At 35.4% G+C, this 18,806-nt stretch overlaps 2 protein-coding genes across 3 annotated transcripts in view; one reads left to right on the forward strand and one right to left on the reverse strand.

Moving 5' to 3' along the window:
* The window catches only part of PSMD1 (proteasome 26S subunit, non-ATPase 1), a 106,070-nt gene that overhangs the window by 53,757 nt on the left and 33,507 nt on the right, over positions 1–18,806 (reverse strand). The gene's annotated exons all lie outside the window — the stretch shown is intronic.
* On the forward strand, positions 764–18,063 carry HTR2B (5-hydroxytryptamine receptor 2B). The gene is given in 5 exon segments (XM_032637194.1): positions 764–837; positions 1,725–2,433; positions 11,408–11,608; positions 16,015–16,205; positions 16,207–18,063. Coding segments are annotated over 4 exon segments (1,440 nt in total). The 5' UTR covers positions 764–837; positions 1,725–2,084; the 3' UTR covers positions 16,906–18,063.

The following is an 18,806-nucleotide window of genomic DNA, read 5'->3' on the forward strand; positions in this document are numbered from 1 at the left end:
AGAATGCTGAAGTTCTAGTACTAAGCTAGTCTTACAGTTTAAGGAAAACTCAGAACAGCTGGTAAGACTTTTACACTAATTTTCTGAAATAAGGCAGAAATATATTTTCATTATATATCACATACTTTCCCCAATGTATCTGTGAAAAAAAAAAAAAAAAAAAACTGCCAATGAACCAACTCCCAAATCCAGAGGCCATCTTTTTAAAAGCAAGCAATGAAAAAGTCTCTTCTAAAACTTATGTAAGCATGTAGAATTCAAACCTTTCTGTGTTCTTCTATATAAGGTTGTAACCAGAGCAAATTAATTGTGTTCCACAACAAAGGCATAAAAGCTGGATAAGAATCTTGTTTCACTGGTAGAAATTAGAGCTCTGGAAATCACTCTAAGGTTCACTGGGCAGAACCTTCACAGAATTAAAGCTCTAGTATCTCTAGATTGTATCTTATTCTTTCTCAAATGGGAAAAACAGCCTAGGGTTAATCTAAAACAGAACTATGTTAAGCTAAAATGACAGAGTTTATTATAGTCCCCCCAATATTAAAGAGAGCTCTTAAGAATATAACTTGAATAAGGGTCACGAACTGGTTTAACATACTTAACTAGTGATTTTATGAGTTATAATGAATGCTGCTACTCTCTAAAAATGAATGTATCAAAGATGAAATAACCTCCTTGGCACGCTTACAGCTATACAACACATTTGTTTCATTGCTTTCAAGCACCAGTGCTGGAGGCTCAGAATAAGTCAATGGGAGGAGGACTTCAGTCACAGCAGCATCTGGTCTACTGAGCAGATAAGATGACATGCTTGGGAGAGTAAAGAGCAAGCAAGAGGTAAGTATTTAACAAATAAATATAGAGTTGATCTAAAGAGTTTTCTTTTTTACTTTCTTCACAAACTCTGCTACCATAATCTTTTATTTCTATTCAGTGGTTAAAAAAACCAAAATGAAAAATTTACAAATGTTAAAGGGGAGATTTTTAACGTGGGATTTGTAGATTTTATGAATAAATGATTTAATCTTCCTCTCAGCTTCCCCTCCTTCCCTCGGAAACTGGGAAGGTTAAGAAAAAAATTACTACTTCAAACCAAAAAAGAACTGGTTCAAATTTGGCATAAAGCGATAAACATAAAGTGATAAATTTGGAAAATATTTGTTGCAAAAACATGCTTTCTTCGAAAGATGAAATAAGTAAAGACAATTATCTGGATTCTAGTAATAACGTATTTTCTCCCCTTCTTTCAAACTAAAGGAGTTCTAAAATGTTTTACAAAAATGGCATTTATATCAGTATTAAAATAAACCTGCTCAGACAAAACCCAATTACAAATAAGGATTCCTAGCTGGTAAATCATTTATTTATATGTTAGGGGGGCTTGGAGTGTTTCTAGGTAGATGGCCAGTGTGTATGAAAAGTTCTATTCAGAACTATTTGGTGCTCTGATGTTTCTAATCTTCTGTACATATTCTAAAGTAAAGGTAAAAAGACATTCAAGGGTCAGGAAACACCTAGGTTTTTATTATACCACTGAAAAAATTAATATATCTCGTTTCATTAATTGGAGCATACCAGGCATACGTTTATGAGGATTGGCTGCACTGTCACAAATGCACAAGAGACCTATTGAGAAGGGAGGGGCTACTAATAAATTCAACTTTTTAAACTGGGTTTTGAAAATAAAGAAATAAAATAATGCGATTGACATATTTTATATCTAGGGGGAACTCTCTGGCATTCAAATTCAAACTCGACTCCACCACTACAAGAAAAAAAAAAAGAGGGAGAGAGAGAAACCAAAAATATAGTCTTTTTTTCACAGCTATCAGTTTCTTTCACTAAGCCTTCTGAAACCGGAACCTCTGCAGAATACTAAACACTCGGGCCTTACCTACAGACATGGACAAATGTATGTATGCTCTCATTTTATAGAATTTGAAATTTTTTTTTTAAGGAAGGAGTCAACTTTGGCCTTGAGTATTTGGCATGGGTACAAAGGCTTAAAAATGCAGATGACCAGCTTAGCTACTGACCATGCTGACCACTGTCTGGAATCGGAAAAAATTAAAGAAAAACAATGAATGGCTCTGTCTTATAGAATATTCGAACAACGCACAATTCCTGATCACATTTTGCAGAGCTCATTTGACCATTTAATCTCTTCTAACTGGTCTGGATTACAGACAGAATCGATACCAGACGAAATGAAACAGATTGTTGAGGAACAGGGAAATAAGCTGCACTGGGCAGCTCTTCTGATACTCATGGTGATAATACCCACAATTGGTGGAAACATCCTCGTTATTCTGGCTGTTGCACTGGAGAAGAAGTTACAGCATGCTACCAATTATTTCCTAATGTCCCTGGCAGTGGCTGATTTGCTGGTTGGATTGTTTGTGATGCCGATTGCCCTCTTGACAATAATGTTTGGTAAGTATTTCATTTTGTTCCTGCCATCAAACCACCAAACTATGGTATACTATTAGAGAAATAGATACTCATTTAATCTTTAAATATGGACTTGGACTATTTAAAGGTACAGTGAGTAAACAGTCCCTCATTTTTCATCATTTTCTATGGTTGATAATCAGTTTTAAAGAGCAAAAAATAATTTCTTGCAAACAATTTCATTCCCTCCTCAGCCACCTAACAAAATCATTTAAAAAGTCATCCAAGTTAGCAACATTCATATATTCTGCATACATTACCTAAAAATTATTGTGACGAACAGACCTATACTTTACCCCATTACTAGTACTTTTTTTTTCTTGATAAAGCAATATCTAGGACACTGCTGTGACCGTTAATGTGCTGGGTTAATTATTAATAATAAGGTCTTTGAATCACTAAATTCCAATATAAATCTCTAAACCCCAATTTAAATTGGAATTGTTCTAAAAAGTCTTGTTATATCTCTTTATAGTTTGTGTACTTGAGACTTAAACACAAGTCTTACACATGTGTCTTGTTAACAAAAAACTATGTTTAGTTGCTGAAGGAATGGTCTGGCTCAGAGCATCTCAAGAGATGATCCATCTGTTTAATTTTTATGATTTCTGACCATTTGTGTCCTTGATATATGTTAGAGGAATCAGACCTCTAAGTTACTAAAATAAGGGATCAAAACCTGAGTTATTACAATAATTTAAAATATAATTAGAACTGAAATCTTAGTTATAATATTGATAAAAAAGATAACGATATTAAAATGATATAAGTAGTTTCCTATTCATGCATATCATCTCTAGTTAGAGAATTTGGGTAAACACAAATAATTCTGATGATGAATTATGAGGGCTCTTAAGAATCAGCATTAAGAGAATATTTAACTTATTTAATGCTTGACATTAATTGATATTCCATTCATTAATTGCTTAAGAAAAAATGATTCTTTGTAGCAGATAGGGCTTCTTGGAATTGCTTATATGGTGAAGATAAAAATATTTCAGGTTATAGAAGTAAAATTTATTAACTAGAATATATATTAGAAGGTGAAGAAAAACTGCCATTCAAACTATTGTATTCAGGTTTAAATGTTACATTTTTATAAGTAAGTACAGAAAGATATCTAAAAGTAAGTACTTGATCCCCCATATATAATCACATGGTGACGGGCTAAAACTTCCCATTCTAAATCAACTCTTCTCCAGGCTTTAAATTCTGTGGTAGGACATGCAGTAATGAATAAGGTTTTCTGCTTTAGAAGACTCTCTAATCATTAATACTGCCTGCCTATACCCTCCCTTTTACAAATTTGCAAGCTTTTGAATAATCTAGTGCTACACATCACCATGGAAAATAATTAAGAAATCTTACTCTAAAGGAGAACCTAAACAATCTTAATTCTGAATAAAGTTTAAAAGAAATAAATGAGGATTATGCAGGAACATTTATGCATATATGGTAAAGACTGTATAGGCATTGATTCAAACTCTTATCTCCATGCACACAATAATTTAATGTGTCAAATCACTCTTTAAATTGTGCTTTGCTAGGCGTACAAAAAATATTAAAATGCTCGTCTCATACTACCACAAAATTTAATTGACGTTATGTTGAATAAATGAGATTGAAGTGAATTTTAACTTTAAAATCGATGAGTCCATCAAACATCTATTAGTCTTTGCAAAATACAGTGGTAGATACTTAAATCAACAACTAAACAGTTAAGGAACTTTAAAAGGCAAAGTTTCATGGCATTAAATAAGCTGACAAACAAAACACAAAAGCAGACAACAGTGATAATCCCATGTATTCCACAGGAAAACAGTAGGTATATAGCAGCTGAAAACTAAGTTTATATTTAAATATTTGGGGCCCAAGATATTCTTAGCTATAAGAGTCAGCAGAAAATCCAACATATTTTAACACAAAATATGTAGAATGTCTTCCTATGTCTGAAATAATTATTACATTTTTAACCTCATTTCCTTCTTTCAAATGTAAATTTTTAATTACAAAATAAACTCTTTCATAGACTGAAACACTTCTACTATCAGTAATTAAGCTATATAGAAAGGTTAGTAGATTTTTAAAAATAAACTAACCTGGGAACTTAACCACTATTCAAAATATTACTGAATTAATTCATTATTGAAAACATTATTCTATTTCTATGAGAAAATATATGAGAAAATGCATGTTGCCCTCTAAAAAGCTTCAAAAGGATGCATTCATAAATTGGGAACTGCACATATTATAAATGGGGACCTGACTTCAAATACTAAGATTTTTTGATAGCCTTTCATGCGTTAACAAATACTAAGACTTTCTAAATTAATGCATTTATAAGGATTTCTATAATCTTAAAACGCAGGAGTAGATTTTGTGTATTTTTCTCTCATTATAGGGATAATCTTCAGAACTTCTGAAGTCTGTACAAACAAAAGTGTCTCTGGCTCTGTAAACATAAACTAATTACCACTATGAATGACATAAGTTATTTTAGTTATCTCACGGAAATTCAACGAAAGTAACACTGAAACTTTATATTCTAATAAAATGTAGTTTTAGAAAAAAAGGAGAGCACTGAAAATTTTAAAGTGGCTTTTACACTGAGACATTTTATTCAACCAATAATTTGTATAATACTTGATTATATATTATTTGAATTTCTTCCAAGATTATTACGACTGGCAGGCAAAACATGGTGTTTCAAATTGTGCTACATCAACTTTTCTGTCACTTCTTCCTCTTTGGGAGCATTGGACTTAACCTTTACTTTCCAGTTTTTTACTGTCTTATCTATAATTCTTAAAAATCATGATCACAAATTAGTAGCTTATAACATAAGGCTTGAAGTTGCCTAGGTTAGAAATACTTGAGTAGGACGCAAAGGAAAACAGAACATCATATGCCGATATAAAAAAGAAAAATTATTCACAGTTTAAGAACGTCTCTGAACTTTGCCTTCTCTCATGAAATAAATGATTAAAAATGTAAAGGGAGTAAATACAGCATTTGGTCATTCATTGGTCATTAGTGGCTTATTTACAACAAGTTTTAATCCATGTCTCATGATCTGTAAGTTGAAACAGTATCTGTGGTACAGTTGAAAGAGGGTGTATAAAATGGCTGAAAGATGGGGGTTTGAAGCAAGATACCCTAGGCTTTGAATCCTGGTTCTCTTGTATTGGCTTATGCAAGTCACTTAACAACATATCAGAGTTCAATCACCTTGTCTGTAAAATGGTTATGCTACATCTTCCACTGCCAATATCTTGTGAAATTGTCAAGTAGGTCCCAGCACGTTTTAGGCACTAATAATTGGCAAGTACCAGTACAACATGCAAAGGGTTTATATACTTAAATATAAGATTTAGTTTGGATGTGAGTTTCACCACAGATGAGATAAATGTATAGCAGTAAAAGAAAAACAAATCAGTTATTCATTTATGCAGTGAAATGCTGCTCTACCTAATTCTTAAATGAGGGAGCAAAGCAATTAAAGGCACTTCTTTTCGGAAAGTGGGAATTTTAAAAAACCAAGGAAATATTTTTATAAGTATTAAATCACTCGAAACGCTTAAAACACTGTATTGGACATCTAACCCCAGGATACCTCATATGCTCAAATGTAACGAAAAAACAAGCATAACAAAAACAAAGCAGAAGCTTTGTAATAAAAATTTAAGCACTGGTCTAGGTCTGTCTTTTCCAGAAGATAAATATAGAAACATAAGAATTTGAGATTAAAAAAACGTGTACTTGAAAACTATGTCCTTTTTGGACATTAGAGCCATTTAGGATTTGTCCTACTCCAATACATTCATGAACTATTTACCCCACGAACATAGTCCTCTTGGGATGGCTTTAAAAATAGTCTTTATATCCTTAAAAGGGAAATCTTTTATGTGCCAGATTCAGAGATTAATGTCAATTACTTTCCAAAACAAAAAAACAAACAAAAAGACATGGCAATGTTTGGCAATGCACATAGGTTACTTATGCTTCTTTGCCACATATATAACATAGTTAAAATTCAACTTTAGTAAAAGGCATACTTTCATGATAAATTTAATTAAAAGTTGAACAGTTAAATATGTTCTCGTGCCCTTTTTCTGAAGTACAGTTTTAAGTTTAATTGGATGCACGCACTCTTGCTACAGCAGGCAGGAAGACAAACATACCAGGTTTTATACTGATGATATGGCTCATTGTTTCTAAGTGGGAGTGTTTTAATGGTTGGGCTAGTTGGCTAGTTTCCGTCAAACAATAATAGTAATAAGAACTAACATTTTGAGTGCTTTCTCTATGCCAGATATTGTTCTAAACACTTTACATGTATTATTGCATTTAATCCTCAAAGCAACTCTATAAAATCAGTATTATTATTATCATCCCCATTTTACAAGAGAGGACATAGGAGTAAGTAAGTGGCAGAGATACAATTTGAACCTAGGAGAACTGATTCTAGAATTCACACTCTTAACCTCTGTTACACTGCTTTCTCAAATGAAATGAGGAACTATATCAACCAAAGCTATAATATTTGGCAAAGACAACATTTATATCTTAAATAACTCGATCTAACAGGAGGGCCATGGAATTTTCTCTAGGGACAAGGCAGAACCCAATATTTTTTTAAGGTTATATTTCATATTAAATGATACAGAATATGTGGGTCTTAACCAATACTTGCATGAATCCTTGAAATGATTGCCAGACATCTTTTCTGAGGAAGATATTAGACATAGGCCTAGGAAGTTACTGAACCTTCCCTGGGAGACAAATAGAAACGTTTGTAACTGAACGGCAGTTCTACCACCCCTTATGTATGATGGTACAGCACACAAGTCTTCATTTTAAACAAGATATCTGTGCTACTAATATTTTTAGATAAATAACAAACTGTCCATGATCCAAGACTCATCTAAGACTTGTTTTGCTCCTATAATTATCAATTTGTAATTATTTTAGGCACCCAAAGAAATGCCATTATTCAAACCTTATTGGAAGTAAATTCCTCTTTGAGTTTAATGAAGTGGATAGGGCAACGAGGTGGGAAATGGGATTTGTTTTTGTTTTTGTTTTTTTTGCGGTACGCGGGCCTCTCACTGTTGTGGCCTCTCCCGTTGCGGAGCACAGGCTCCGGACGCGCAGGCTCAGCGGCCGTGGCTCACGGGCCCAGCCGCTCCGCGGCATGTGGGATCTTCCCGGACCGGGGCACAAACCCGTGTCCCCTGCATCGGCAGGTGGACTCTCAACCACTGTGCCACCAGGGAAGCCCGGGATTTGTTTTTCAGAGAAATTTTGTGTGCTTTCTTTTTGTGGGACAACAAATACTATATAATTTAAATGTCTTCCCCTTTCTGTATTAGCTTTTATTTAAAAAAAGTCTAATTTAGAGCCCCAGCAGTAATAAATTTAGTTTAAGTACCTGATAACTTATTTCCCTTAGATTCTTTCTTTCTTTTTATGTTCCATTTAAAATAATACATTACATTCTTATGGAAATAAGTTAGACATAATACATTATAACAAATAAATGAAATTATAAATCCTTAAATCAAATTAAAACTCCTAATAAAAATAACATATAAGTTTTTGAATAGCTAACCTATCTCACCATACCAAGTTAACCTTTTTCAGTTACTCTGAATAGTAAAAAACTTTTCTGACCTTGAGCCTATCAAATTAATAATATTTAGAATGAAAATATCTGGACTAGAAAAAATCCTTTCATAAACTGAGAATGTCTAGAACTGTTTTTAACTTGTATAAATTATTGTATCATGTGATTTCTACTTTAGGCAATTATTTTAGCTTTGCATAAAAGATATATTTAATGCAGTCGTCTGTTACTTTTATACTAGTTTCATAAAAACAGTCTATTCACTAGTATTTCATGAAACTTGGAATCATAAAGGTTAATCAAAAAGATCCATCACTCTTAATTCTAAATCTCAGTCTCTTTCTTTCTTAAAGAAATTTCTCTATCACGTTTCAACATCTCTACTATTATCAATTAAGAAAGCACTCAATAAAATTTTAATGATCTGCATTAATTTTAATATCCACTATCCACTTTCTGTTCCAAAATTGGAGTTTATAAAATAAATTCATTATGTTGGAAAAGGAGGCTAACAAGGTCTCACAGGCTTAACTAAAACCAGCACTAAAGAGCTTTCCCTCTTAGCTCACAATTAGAAGTATGTGGGTCAGGCGGTTCAATTCCAAAGACATGTACTTTTCATATGAGAATTCTGTTGTGGCTTCCTGCTCACGGCTACTAGATTTATGACTAGAATTTTCCAGACCTTAATTTTAAAAAATATAATCCATAATTAGAATAGCTAAATAGGCAAGTTTAAATTTATTAGCAACCCACTTTGAAAGATGATAGAGATCATGCATTTAAAAAAAGGAAGCCTAAGATATAAGACATTAATTATCTGCCTTTTAAAATCCTTAACTATGATTAACATCTCTGGTTGTAGCTCTAGGCTTGAGTATTTTTCTACTTCCTACTCAGTTCTAAATCTGAACTTCAGGATAGTTGAAGATGAAGCCTCACTTCAAGTAGCTTCCACTGCAAAACTATCTGTCATGTATGATTCTTTCCACTCTAGACCATAAGTTTGCTTAAGCTCAGGTCAAAGAGTACATTGCTGCCTTTGTTCAAGGTCCTTTTCCACTAGTTAACAGGAAAACTGAACACTACGGCTAAGAGGGAGAAAGTCTGATTGATTAGATTCAGTCTAAACACAAGTTTCTCTGCCATACTTTATTTCTTTGTTTATTTTGAGCGGTCTTCCATAAGTTTGTTTCTGTGAGGAATTCTGAGTGCCTATCCTACGCCAGCAAACTCAATACACAACCTTTTCAAGAAAGCAGTGCTTCTCAAACACTAATCTGCATACAGATCACCTGGGTATTGCCTTCAACTGCAGTATGATTCAGTACCTAAGGGATGAGGCCCAAGAGCCTGCAGTTCTAACTAGTTCCTAGGTGATGCTGATCCTTGCTGATCTGAAGAGCACACCTTGAGTAGCAAGGCCCTAAAGAACACTTTCAATTAACATTTAAATTTTGATAAATAAATGCTCCCTCTCATATTCAAAGACTTAATTGTACCACAATTTACTCATCCACAAAATCAATGATATAATCTCTAAGGTCTCTTCCAGCTCAATGACTATAATTTATCATCTCTTATCCCCACCCCCAATTCAGTGAAGTAGGAAAAGTCTGATTACAGTAATTTACTTAAAAGTATGAATTACTCCTTCCACCTAATGCTTTAAGTCCTTTTGAAAGAATCTGCTGAGCATGGAACCAAGTACCAAGGAATCATTTATCTTTTTTCAATAAAAAATTCATACTGATTTTGTTTTAAAAAGAAATATTTTAATATTTCTATTAAGCATGCCACATACCAACTCTGGAAACAGAAGGCACCAAACGGTGTGTTTGTCAGCCTTGCTACCTACCTTTTTTTTTTGCTACCTATTTTTTTTTTTTTTTTTTTTGCTACCTACCTTTTTTTGTGAAGTATCCAAATATTTTTCACTGAGATCCCACTTGAGTCTTGAAAAAGACATATTCAAGTCTATCTAAAACCTCTTTCCCTAAATTATGGTCCTTTTTTGATCTGGGATACTAACCGTTCTCCACACCCAGGCTTCCTGAATTTAAACAGTTTACAATTAAAGGGTCTCTTGGTGCTCTGAAATCCTGAGATAGTTATCTTGGTTCCCTCTTCAATTATCTCAATCATTTTATACCTGTCAAAGTCAGATATACTCGCAAAAACCAGGAAAAGAAAAGTAGTTTACATGTCAGTGGACATACAATTAAACCATAAAAAGGGTTTATATAATCTCATACGTATGACATTTGTTCTATACAGGAGGAATTTGCTTTTATGGCAAGTTCTAAAATCTGTGTGTGTTTGTAAAATGGATTCTAACTGAAATACTCTAGGACAAATGCTATAATAAATTTTAGTTGTTTTAAGACTGCAAAATTTAGTAGTGAGTATATGTATAATGCATAATGTATCACATTCATATATGTATGAATACTCGTCTAAGTAAATTTATTGGAAAACTATCATACCCCAAACCTGAAATTTTTTTAAAAAGTTAATATTTCTAAAGTGTTTCAGACTGTATGAGGTATAGAATAAATGCTTTTTAAATAAAAATTTGTTAAATAAAGTACTATGCTTAATAATGAGATTTTCTTTTTAAACCCAAGTCTGTACTGTTTATTACACTCCTTGCTTGGAGTGAAGGATGGACTATATTGGAAGGGTAACAACCCATTTTTCTTTGGAATAATCTGAAGCCATTCCTTTTGCAAACTTTATTTAAGAACTATTTCTGTCAAAAGGAAAACTCAAGTCATTCCACTTAATTATTTCACCAAATTAGAGTTTGCTATAAACAAGGATCATACTGCTAGTTAATGCTAGAAGTGAGCCCAAATCCCAGGCCTCACTGAGACTGCCATGCTAATATTCTTTTTGCCACATTATATTGCTTCCTCTATTTGGTAAATGTTTTTTTTTTAAATACAATAGCAGTTTAAAAATAAATTTTATCTGAATAGTAAGGTTAAGTTCCAGTTGCAACACTGTATACATTTTTAAAAGATCACAAAAGGAATACACAAAAGAGCAAAGGTCAAAATAATGCTAAAAATGCTAAACTGATTTAGGAAAAGAGCTGTAATTATTATACAAAACAGAAAATGTATTTAAAGGGTACCATCTACAGAATGTATTTAATATTACTGACTCCATTATCTGAAGTCAAACATTACCTTGGAGCTTAAGTTGTAAAATTTCAGATGAATACAGAAAAAGGTTAAAAATATGTATCACTTAAAAAAGAAACTGCAGATTAAAGGTTGCCATTTTGAGGAGAATATGTTTTTGTTTTGTTTTTCTTTCTTTCAGAGGCTATGTGGCCCCTCCCACTCGTTCTATGCCCTGCCTGGTTATTTCTTGACGTTCTTTTTTCTACTGCATCCATCATGCATCTCTGCGCCATTTCAGTGGATCGTTACATAGCCATCAAAAAGCCAATCCAGGCCAATCAATATAACTCACGAGCTACAGCATTCATCAAGATTACAGTGGTGTGGTTAATTTCAATAGGTATGTGGGGAATGTCAGGGTGTGGGGTGGTGTATATAGGCTTTGGTTCCATTTGGCTAGGAGATTACCAGGCCTGGTAGACACTGTTACACCAATACAAGCTCCTTACAACATTACATTCATCATATAGCCTCTAAAGCACACTATCAGCAAAAAGTGTGAAAAAGAAGAAAAGTTCAAGGCTTGATTTTGACATGCAGGAAGACTAAAGCTGAAAACAGTTTTCATATTTGTCAACCGATCATTAAGGTCTGGGTAGCATGCAGAATCTTGAAATTTTATTAAAGTAACAACAATTTAAAAAAATGAAATGCATCTTAAATCACACCTAAGAAGATAAATAGGAAAAGAGGAAAAAAAAACAAAAACAAAAAGAACCCAAACTTTTTGTACGCAGGTATCAGAGTTCATATATTCACCTTGGAAACCAATATGTACGCAGACTAAAGGCATTACTGTCTAAGTGTTTTGAACATGTTTAATTACAAGTTTTAAGAGATACACAAACGATGTTCAGAAATAATTTTTGGGAGAAACTGTATTTCTTCTAAACTGTTTTTATGCCCCTGTGCCCATGTTTAATACTCAAAGATAGCTGCTATATTAGAGTATCTTAGCATGAAGTACAGCATAAATGATAACTCAAATCTTTTAAGTAAGTTAGTATCAGAAAAACAAACAGATTCACAATGGTTACTATGATCATTAACAGTTTGCCAGCAGATTCACTTTCTCCTAGTAAGGAAAAATTCAAAGAAGAAAAAAAATCAAGAGAGACCTGAAAATGCTAAAAGGAAAGCAAGAAAAAGATGTGACCTCTCTCCCTAATCAGAAAAAAGAACGCTGGGGGAAAAATCAAGAAAGCAAGACATTGAAAATGACCTTTATATTCCCGGAATAAAGATACCAAGGCCAAATCTCTTTTGAAAAATTTGGAGGTAAAACTAAGGACTGTTACTAGTCTGGCTTGGGAGGAAATTAGGGTCAAGGAAAACTCTATTCAGAATGGAGGTATCTGCAAGTAGAGAGAAAAGGCTAGCTTTGGGGACAGAGGCTGATTGATAGAAGAGGCCCCTAAAAAAGAAGCTACGGAAAAGGCATGGATGGGTGACAACTGCCAAAATTTAGAGTGGAGAGAAGGAAAACTAAAGTAGTTCATGTCAAACAACCCATACCTTTTTGGTAAGCTCAGTGTGATAAGGGAGAAGGAAAGGGAAACAGTGTGTGTTGGGGTAGGCTGGAGGCGGGGGGGTGGGGGGGGGAGACAATAGGGCAAAGGTAGAGGGAAAATAGGAGAAATGGCTCCTTAAGAGAATTAAAACATTGAAACTGAAATATAATCAAGCCAATAAACAGCCTGTTGGTACCTCAATCAAGGCTGGATGACATGAATTTATAAATTGATCAAATTTATAGAGTACCTATGATATGTTAGGTACTAAGAATACAAAGATAAATAAGAAAAAGAATCTTTGCATTCAGGAAGATGGACTAATACTAAGTGATATGTATACAGGAAGAAAAGAATAAAAAGATGAACCCAAATTTACAGCTTAGAAGGATCTTACAAATCTACTTTTTCCTTTTACAGATGAGAAAAGAAACCTAGAGGTTTCAAACAGTTGGCTTAAAGACTTAACAGCTTTTTAGCACAAAGGCCAAGATCAATGCCATTTTCATTTCATCACACTTTGTGTTGTAGGATCAATGACAATTTAGTGACTTTGTAAAAGAAAAGGCAAATAATGAGGTTAGTTCAGTTTTTAAATTCTACAAAGTGCTAAAAAAAAAAAAAGAGCTCACTTTCTTCTTCTGAATTTACAGTTATCCTAGGTAACATCTGACAACAGTAAGGCAAAAGGAGAATAAGAGGGTAAGGTATAAAAAATACTAGTGAAAACTTAAATGTCATTGACCAACAAGCTGGTTGGGAAGGTAACCTGAGCCTTGATGGGAGTTAGTGGAATGTGAAAAAAGAGAAGGAAGGATGCACTAGATCTCAAGATAACTGTAAAGAGAAGTAATGAAGAGTAGCAGGACAAGAAAGGGAAATATCAGAGTTCATGATTTTCGATATGGGCCAGTTTTTTCTTTTTTAAATTTATTTATTTTTGGCTGTGTTGGGTCTTTGTTGCTGCGCACGGGCTTTCTCTAGTTGAGGTGAGCGGAGGCTGCTCTTCGTTGTGGTGTGCAGACTTCTCATGCAGTGGCTTTTCTTGTTGTGGAGCATCTAGGCACACAAGCTTCAGTAGTTGTGGCATGCGGGCTCAGTAGTTATGGCTCATGGGCTCTAGAGCACAGGCTCAGTAGTTGTGGTGCACGGGCCTAGCTGCTTCACGGCATGTGCGACCTTCCTGGACCAGGGCTCGAACCCGTGTCCCCCGCACTGGCAGGAAGATTCTTAACCACTGCGGCACTAGGGAAGTCCCTATGGGGTAGTTTTAAGTGGACTTATGGATGGATGGCTTCAGGAGTGCATTGGAGTTGAAGAGTTCAAGAAATATAAAATTAGGTGTCAGAAGAGTAATAAATGGGATGAAGTCATGGAAGATGATAGCAAGGTTAACAGTGGTTAGAAAACTATAGCAAGGGGCCGAAACCATTAAGGAAGACAGACATATATCCTGGAGGTTGGTAGATGATCTGGATGGAGAACAGAGTGGTATAAGTAGCTTAAATAGACTTTAAAAGGGAAGTGCTTTGGGGTGGGGAAAGAACAGTGTAATGATTACCTGGAAGTAACAGGGTAGAGGTGGGGCCAGCCAAGTTTTTCTATAAAGGGCAAGACAGTAAATATTTTGGTCTTACAGATGCTATATGGTTCTGTCAGAACTACTCAACTCTGCAGCAGAACAAAAGCAGCCACATATAATACATTAACAAATGGGTATGGCTCTGTTCCAATAAAGTTTTATTTAAAAAACAGAAGGCAGGCCAGATTTGGCCCTTGGGCTATAGTTTGCTGACCCCTAGTGTAGAAAAGAAAGTATACAGAATCCTCTTTCTGGTGTTATACCTGAGGAAAAGCAGAAAAAGCAGTGGCCTCCATTAGAAAGGGTTTGAGGAATATATTCTTGTCAAGGTCTCTTTGCTACCATAAAAAGGCTATGCAGGTGATAGGAGTACTTTTAGATTCATAAAAGTGAATTCTTTCATGATACTTCCTAGAGTTGTCTAAAGATCAATTAATTCAGACTTATTTTAAAGTATTTGCTGTTTCAAAGGGAAAGGATTAGGGTTAACCCTTGTGCTATCTTGCTAATAAGCTACTTCACTAATAAACAAGGTCATATTTAAATACCTACTTCATGGTATTTAAAGTATAATAAAATTAGCATGAGGTACATTTCTTTCATTTTTATTAGAGGAACTTTAATCTTGAAAATAAATTTCATGGCTTCCTTGGTGGCGCAGTGGTTAAGAATCCGCCTGTCAATACAGGGGACTCGGGTTCGAGCCCTGGTCGGGGAAGATCCCACATGACGCAGAGCAACTAAGCCCATGTGCCACAACTACTGAGCCTGCACTCTAGAACCCGCAAGCCACAACTACTGAGCCTGCACTCTAGAACCCGCAAGCCACAACTACTGGGCCCAAGTGTTACAACTACTGAAGCTCGCATGCTTAGAGCCCATGCTCTGCAACAAGAGAAGCCACTGCAATGAGAAGCCCGTGCACCACAATGAAGAGTAGCCCCTGCTCACTGCAACTAGAGAAAGCCCGCATGCAGCAACAAAGACCCAACACAGCCAAAAATAAATAAATAAATATTTTTTAAAAAGCAAGTAAATTTCATGATCCACTCGCTCTCAAATTATTAAGTAGCATTTGAAAAAAAAAAAACAATAAACCCTGAGTTTTCCCTAAGAAGTCAGCAAGAAAAGGTTAAAAGACATTCACAAATATCAAAAGATAAAACTGTTTGTTAAACGAAACTGTGTAACCTCAAAGATTATAAAATAGGTATCTACTCAGAATTAAGATATTGCATGAATGTATTCTTAAGTCTCTTTAGCTCAGCTACACTGGATATTAAGATAAAAGCAGCTTCTCTTCTGAATTCTTTTCCTTAACTTGGAATAGATCAACAAACAAAAATAGATTATGAGAAATGGAGAATAAATGAAGACATTCTCTACTATTTCATGCATACACTATGGTTTTAGGGAAGCTTTAATTACAAAACTGAAACCACTAACCAATCTCTTTAAAAACAGCAGGTTTGCTTACTTAGGTTCTATTTGTTCAAATCTTCCATTGATTTATTGCTTGACAGATTCTGCATTGGTGGTACCAGGAATTACAATACACTAATAGGGTAAGTCAGTAAGATAAACTTTAAAAGGACCTAATCTAAGAGTCAAAGTCATAAATAACTCAATTTATCTTGTTTCTTCTTCCTTAGGGCATTGCCATTCCAATCCCTATTAAAGGTATAGACACTGATGTGGGTAACCCAAACAACATCACTTGTGGGCTCACAAAGGATCGTTTTGGCAATTTCATGCTCTTTGGCTCACTGGCTTCCTTCTTTACACCTCTGGCGATCATGATTGTCACCTACTTTCTCACTATCCATGCTTTACAGAAGAAAGCCTTACTTGGTCAAAAACAAGCCACCTCAACGCCTAATGTGGTTGACTGTGTCCACAGTTTTCCAAAGGGATGAAACACCTTGCTCAACACCAGAAAAAGTGGCAATGCTGGACGGTTCTCACAAGGACAAAACCCTGCCTAATGCAAGTGATAACATACTTATGCGAAGAACGTCCACAGTAGGAAAAAAGTCAGTGCATACCATTTCCAATGAACAGAGAGCCTCAAAGGTTCTAGGGATTGTGTTTTTCCTCTTTTTGCTTATGTGGTGTCCCTTTTTATTACAAATATAACTTTAGTTTTTATGTGATTCCTGCAACCAGACTACTCTCAAAATGCTCCTGGAGATATTTGTGTGGATAGGCTATGTTTCCTCAGGGGTGAATCCTCTGGTCTACACCCTCTTCAACAAGACATTTCGGGATGCATTTGGCCGGTACATCACCTGCAATTACTGGGCCATAAAATCAATAAAAACTCTCAGAAAATGCTCCGGTAATGTGTACTTCCAGAATCCAATGGCAGAGAACTCTAAATATTTTATGAAACATAGAATGCGAAATGGCATTAATCCTGCCATGTACCAGAGTCCAATGAGGCTCCGAAGTTCAACCATTCAGTTTTCATCAATCATTTTACTAGATACACTTCTCACCGAAAATGAAGGTGACAAAACTGAAGAGCAAATCAGTTATGTATAGAGTAATGGCACAGTTTTTATGTAACTAATATAATGATGAGAAAGATAAAGAAGATATAAATATACCAAGAATTACATAAAGAAGAACTTTATATCATGTATCAAAAATCATCTCTTTAAATTAAGAATTATGTATTAAGATTACCCAATTTTATTAAGGCAAAATTATTCTAACAAAAAAAATCATTTTTGTATAGTTGCAAATTAAAACAATCCAGCACACTAGTTAAATGCTAAGATAGTTAAATGAAATAAAATTAAATAAATCAATAAACTTCTGGCTTACAAAAAAACAATGTCACCATAAGAATTTATTTAGTTCATAATTGTATGCAAAGCTATGCTAAGAATGAAATAAACAAAACAAGTATTAACCTTGTCTTCAAGGCGTTAAAGACATAAGGCATAACACAAAACAACAGTGATAGGAACAGAGGACTAAAAATAAGTGCATAAAATAATGATCACATCTGAAGGTAAGCTGAGATTGCCATTCACAGTCTGGCTTAGTTAAATGTAGTCACAATTTTGCACTGATCAGGAAACTGTCTTGATGGAAGGGGTAGGGAGAGTAGCTGGATATCACACAAAGTGACACGGTCTTAGAACTAGAGCTGTTTGTTAGATGGCTCACACCAGGCATCTACTCAGCAGAGGTGGGTCTACCGGAGGAGGAGGAGAAAGCAAATGAAACCAGTCTTGGGTACCTAAACCTCATTATGTTTCTCAAAGAGCCTGGGCATTATGTTTCTCAAAGAGCATGCAATAAGGCATGGGACCTTATTAATCCAGGAACCTAAATTTTAATGATCTTATAAATGAGATCATGGCTGCCTAAGCTTCCCCAAAGACTTGGTTGAACTTCTGGTACAAAATTTTTTATTCATCCTTTTGTTACTTTACTTTGCGCTACTAGACCTGGAATAAATCCAATCTATGCCGTTTACTAACTGATTGAATTTACAAAAAATACTTAATTTCTCAGTCTCCTCATCTACGTTTCATAGGGTTCTTATGAGAATGAGTTCATGTGGGTACTCTGTAAATGGAAGCCAATTCTATTTACTTTTGATATTTTAATTTTTTTTTTTTTTTTTGCGGTACGTGGGCCTCTCACCGTTGTGGCCTCCCCCGCCGCAGAGCACAGGCTCTGGACGCGCAGGCCCAGTGGCCATGGCCCATGGGCGCAGCCGCTCCACGGCATGTGGGATCCCCCCGGACCGGGGCACGAACCCGCGTCCCCTGCATCGGCAGGCGGACCCCCAACCACTGTGCCACCAGGGAAGCCCCGGTATTTTAATTTTTTAATTATTTTGTTTATTTTTGGCGGTGTTGGGTCTTCATTGCTGTGCGCGGGTTCTCTCTAGTTGCGGCAAGTGGGGGCTACTCCTCATCGCGGTCCGCAGGCTTCTCACTGCAGTGGCTTCTCTTGTTGCGGAGCACGGGCTCTAGGCATGCGGGCTTCAGTAGTTGTGGCATATGGGCTCAGTAGTTGTGTCTTGTAGGCTCCAGAGCACAGGCTCAGTAGTTGTGGTGCATGGGCTTAGTTGCTCCGTGGCATGTGGGATCTTTCTGGACCAGGGCTTGAACCTGTGTCCCCTGCATTGGCAGGCGGATTCTTAACCACTGTGCCACCCGGGAAGCCCTTGATATTTTATTTTTATGCTACTCACATAAATGGTGAATAAATTTAGGCTGAGGGAATCTGCAGTGAAGACAGCCCATATCTTAGCCTTTCCTTTTCAGGCTGACCCATTCTTATGCCTCAACCAATTGCTCCATCCTTGCTCCCTTCCAGGCAACACAGTTTAAGAAAATTATCACAAGAAATATGCTGGCTATGGAGAAGCTCACTCAGCATAAGAAAACCAGGTACATAAAATTCAAATTGCAGAATCCTTT

The sequence above is a fragment of the Phocoena sinus genome, chromosome 7, assembly GCF_008692025.1.
Source record: "Phocoena sinus isolate mPhoSin1 chromosome 7, mPhoSin1.pri, whole genome shotgun sequence".
Classification (NCBI taxonomy): Eukaryota; Metazoa; Chordata; class Mammalia; order Artiodactyla; family Phocoenidae; genus Phocoena; species Phocoena sinus.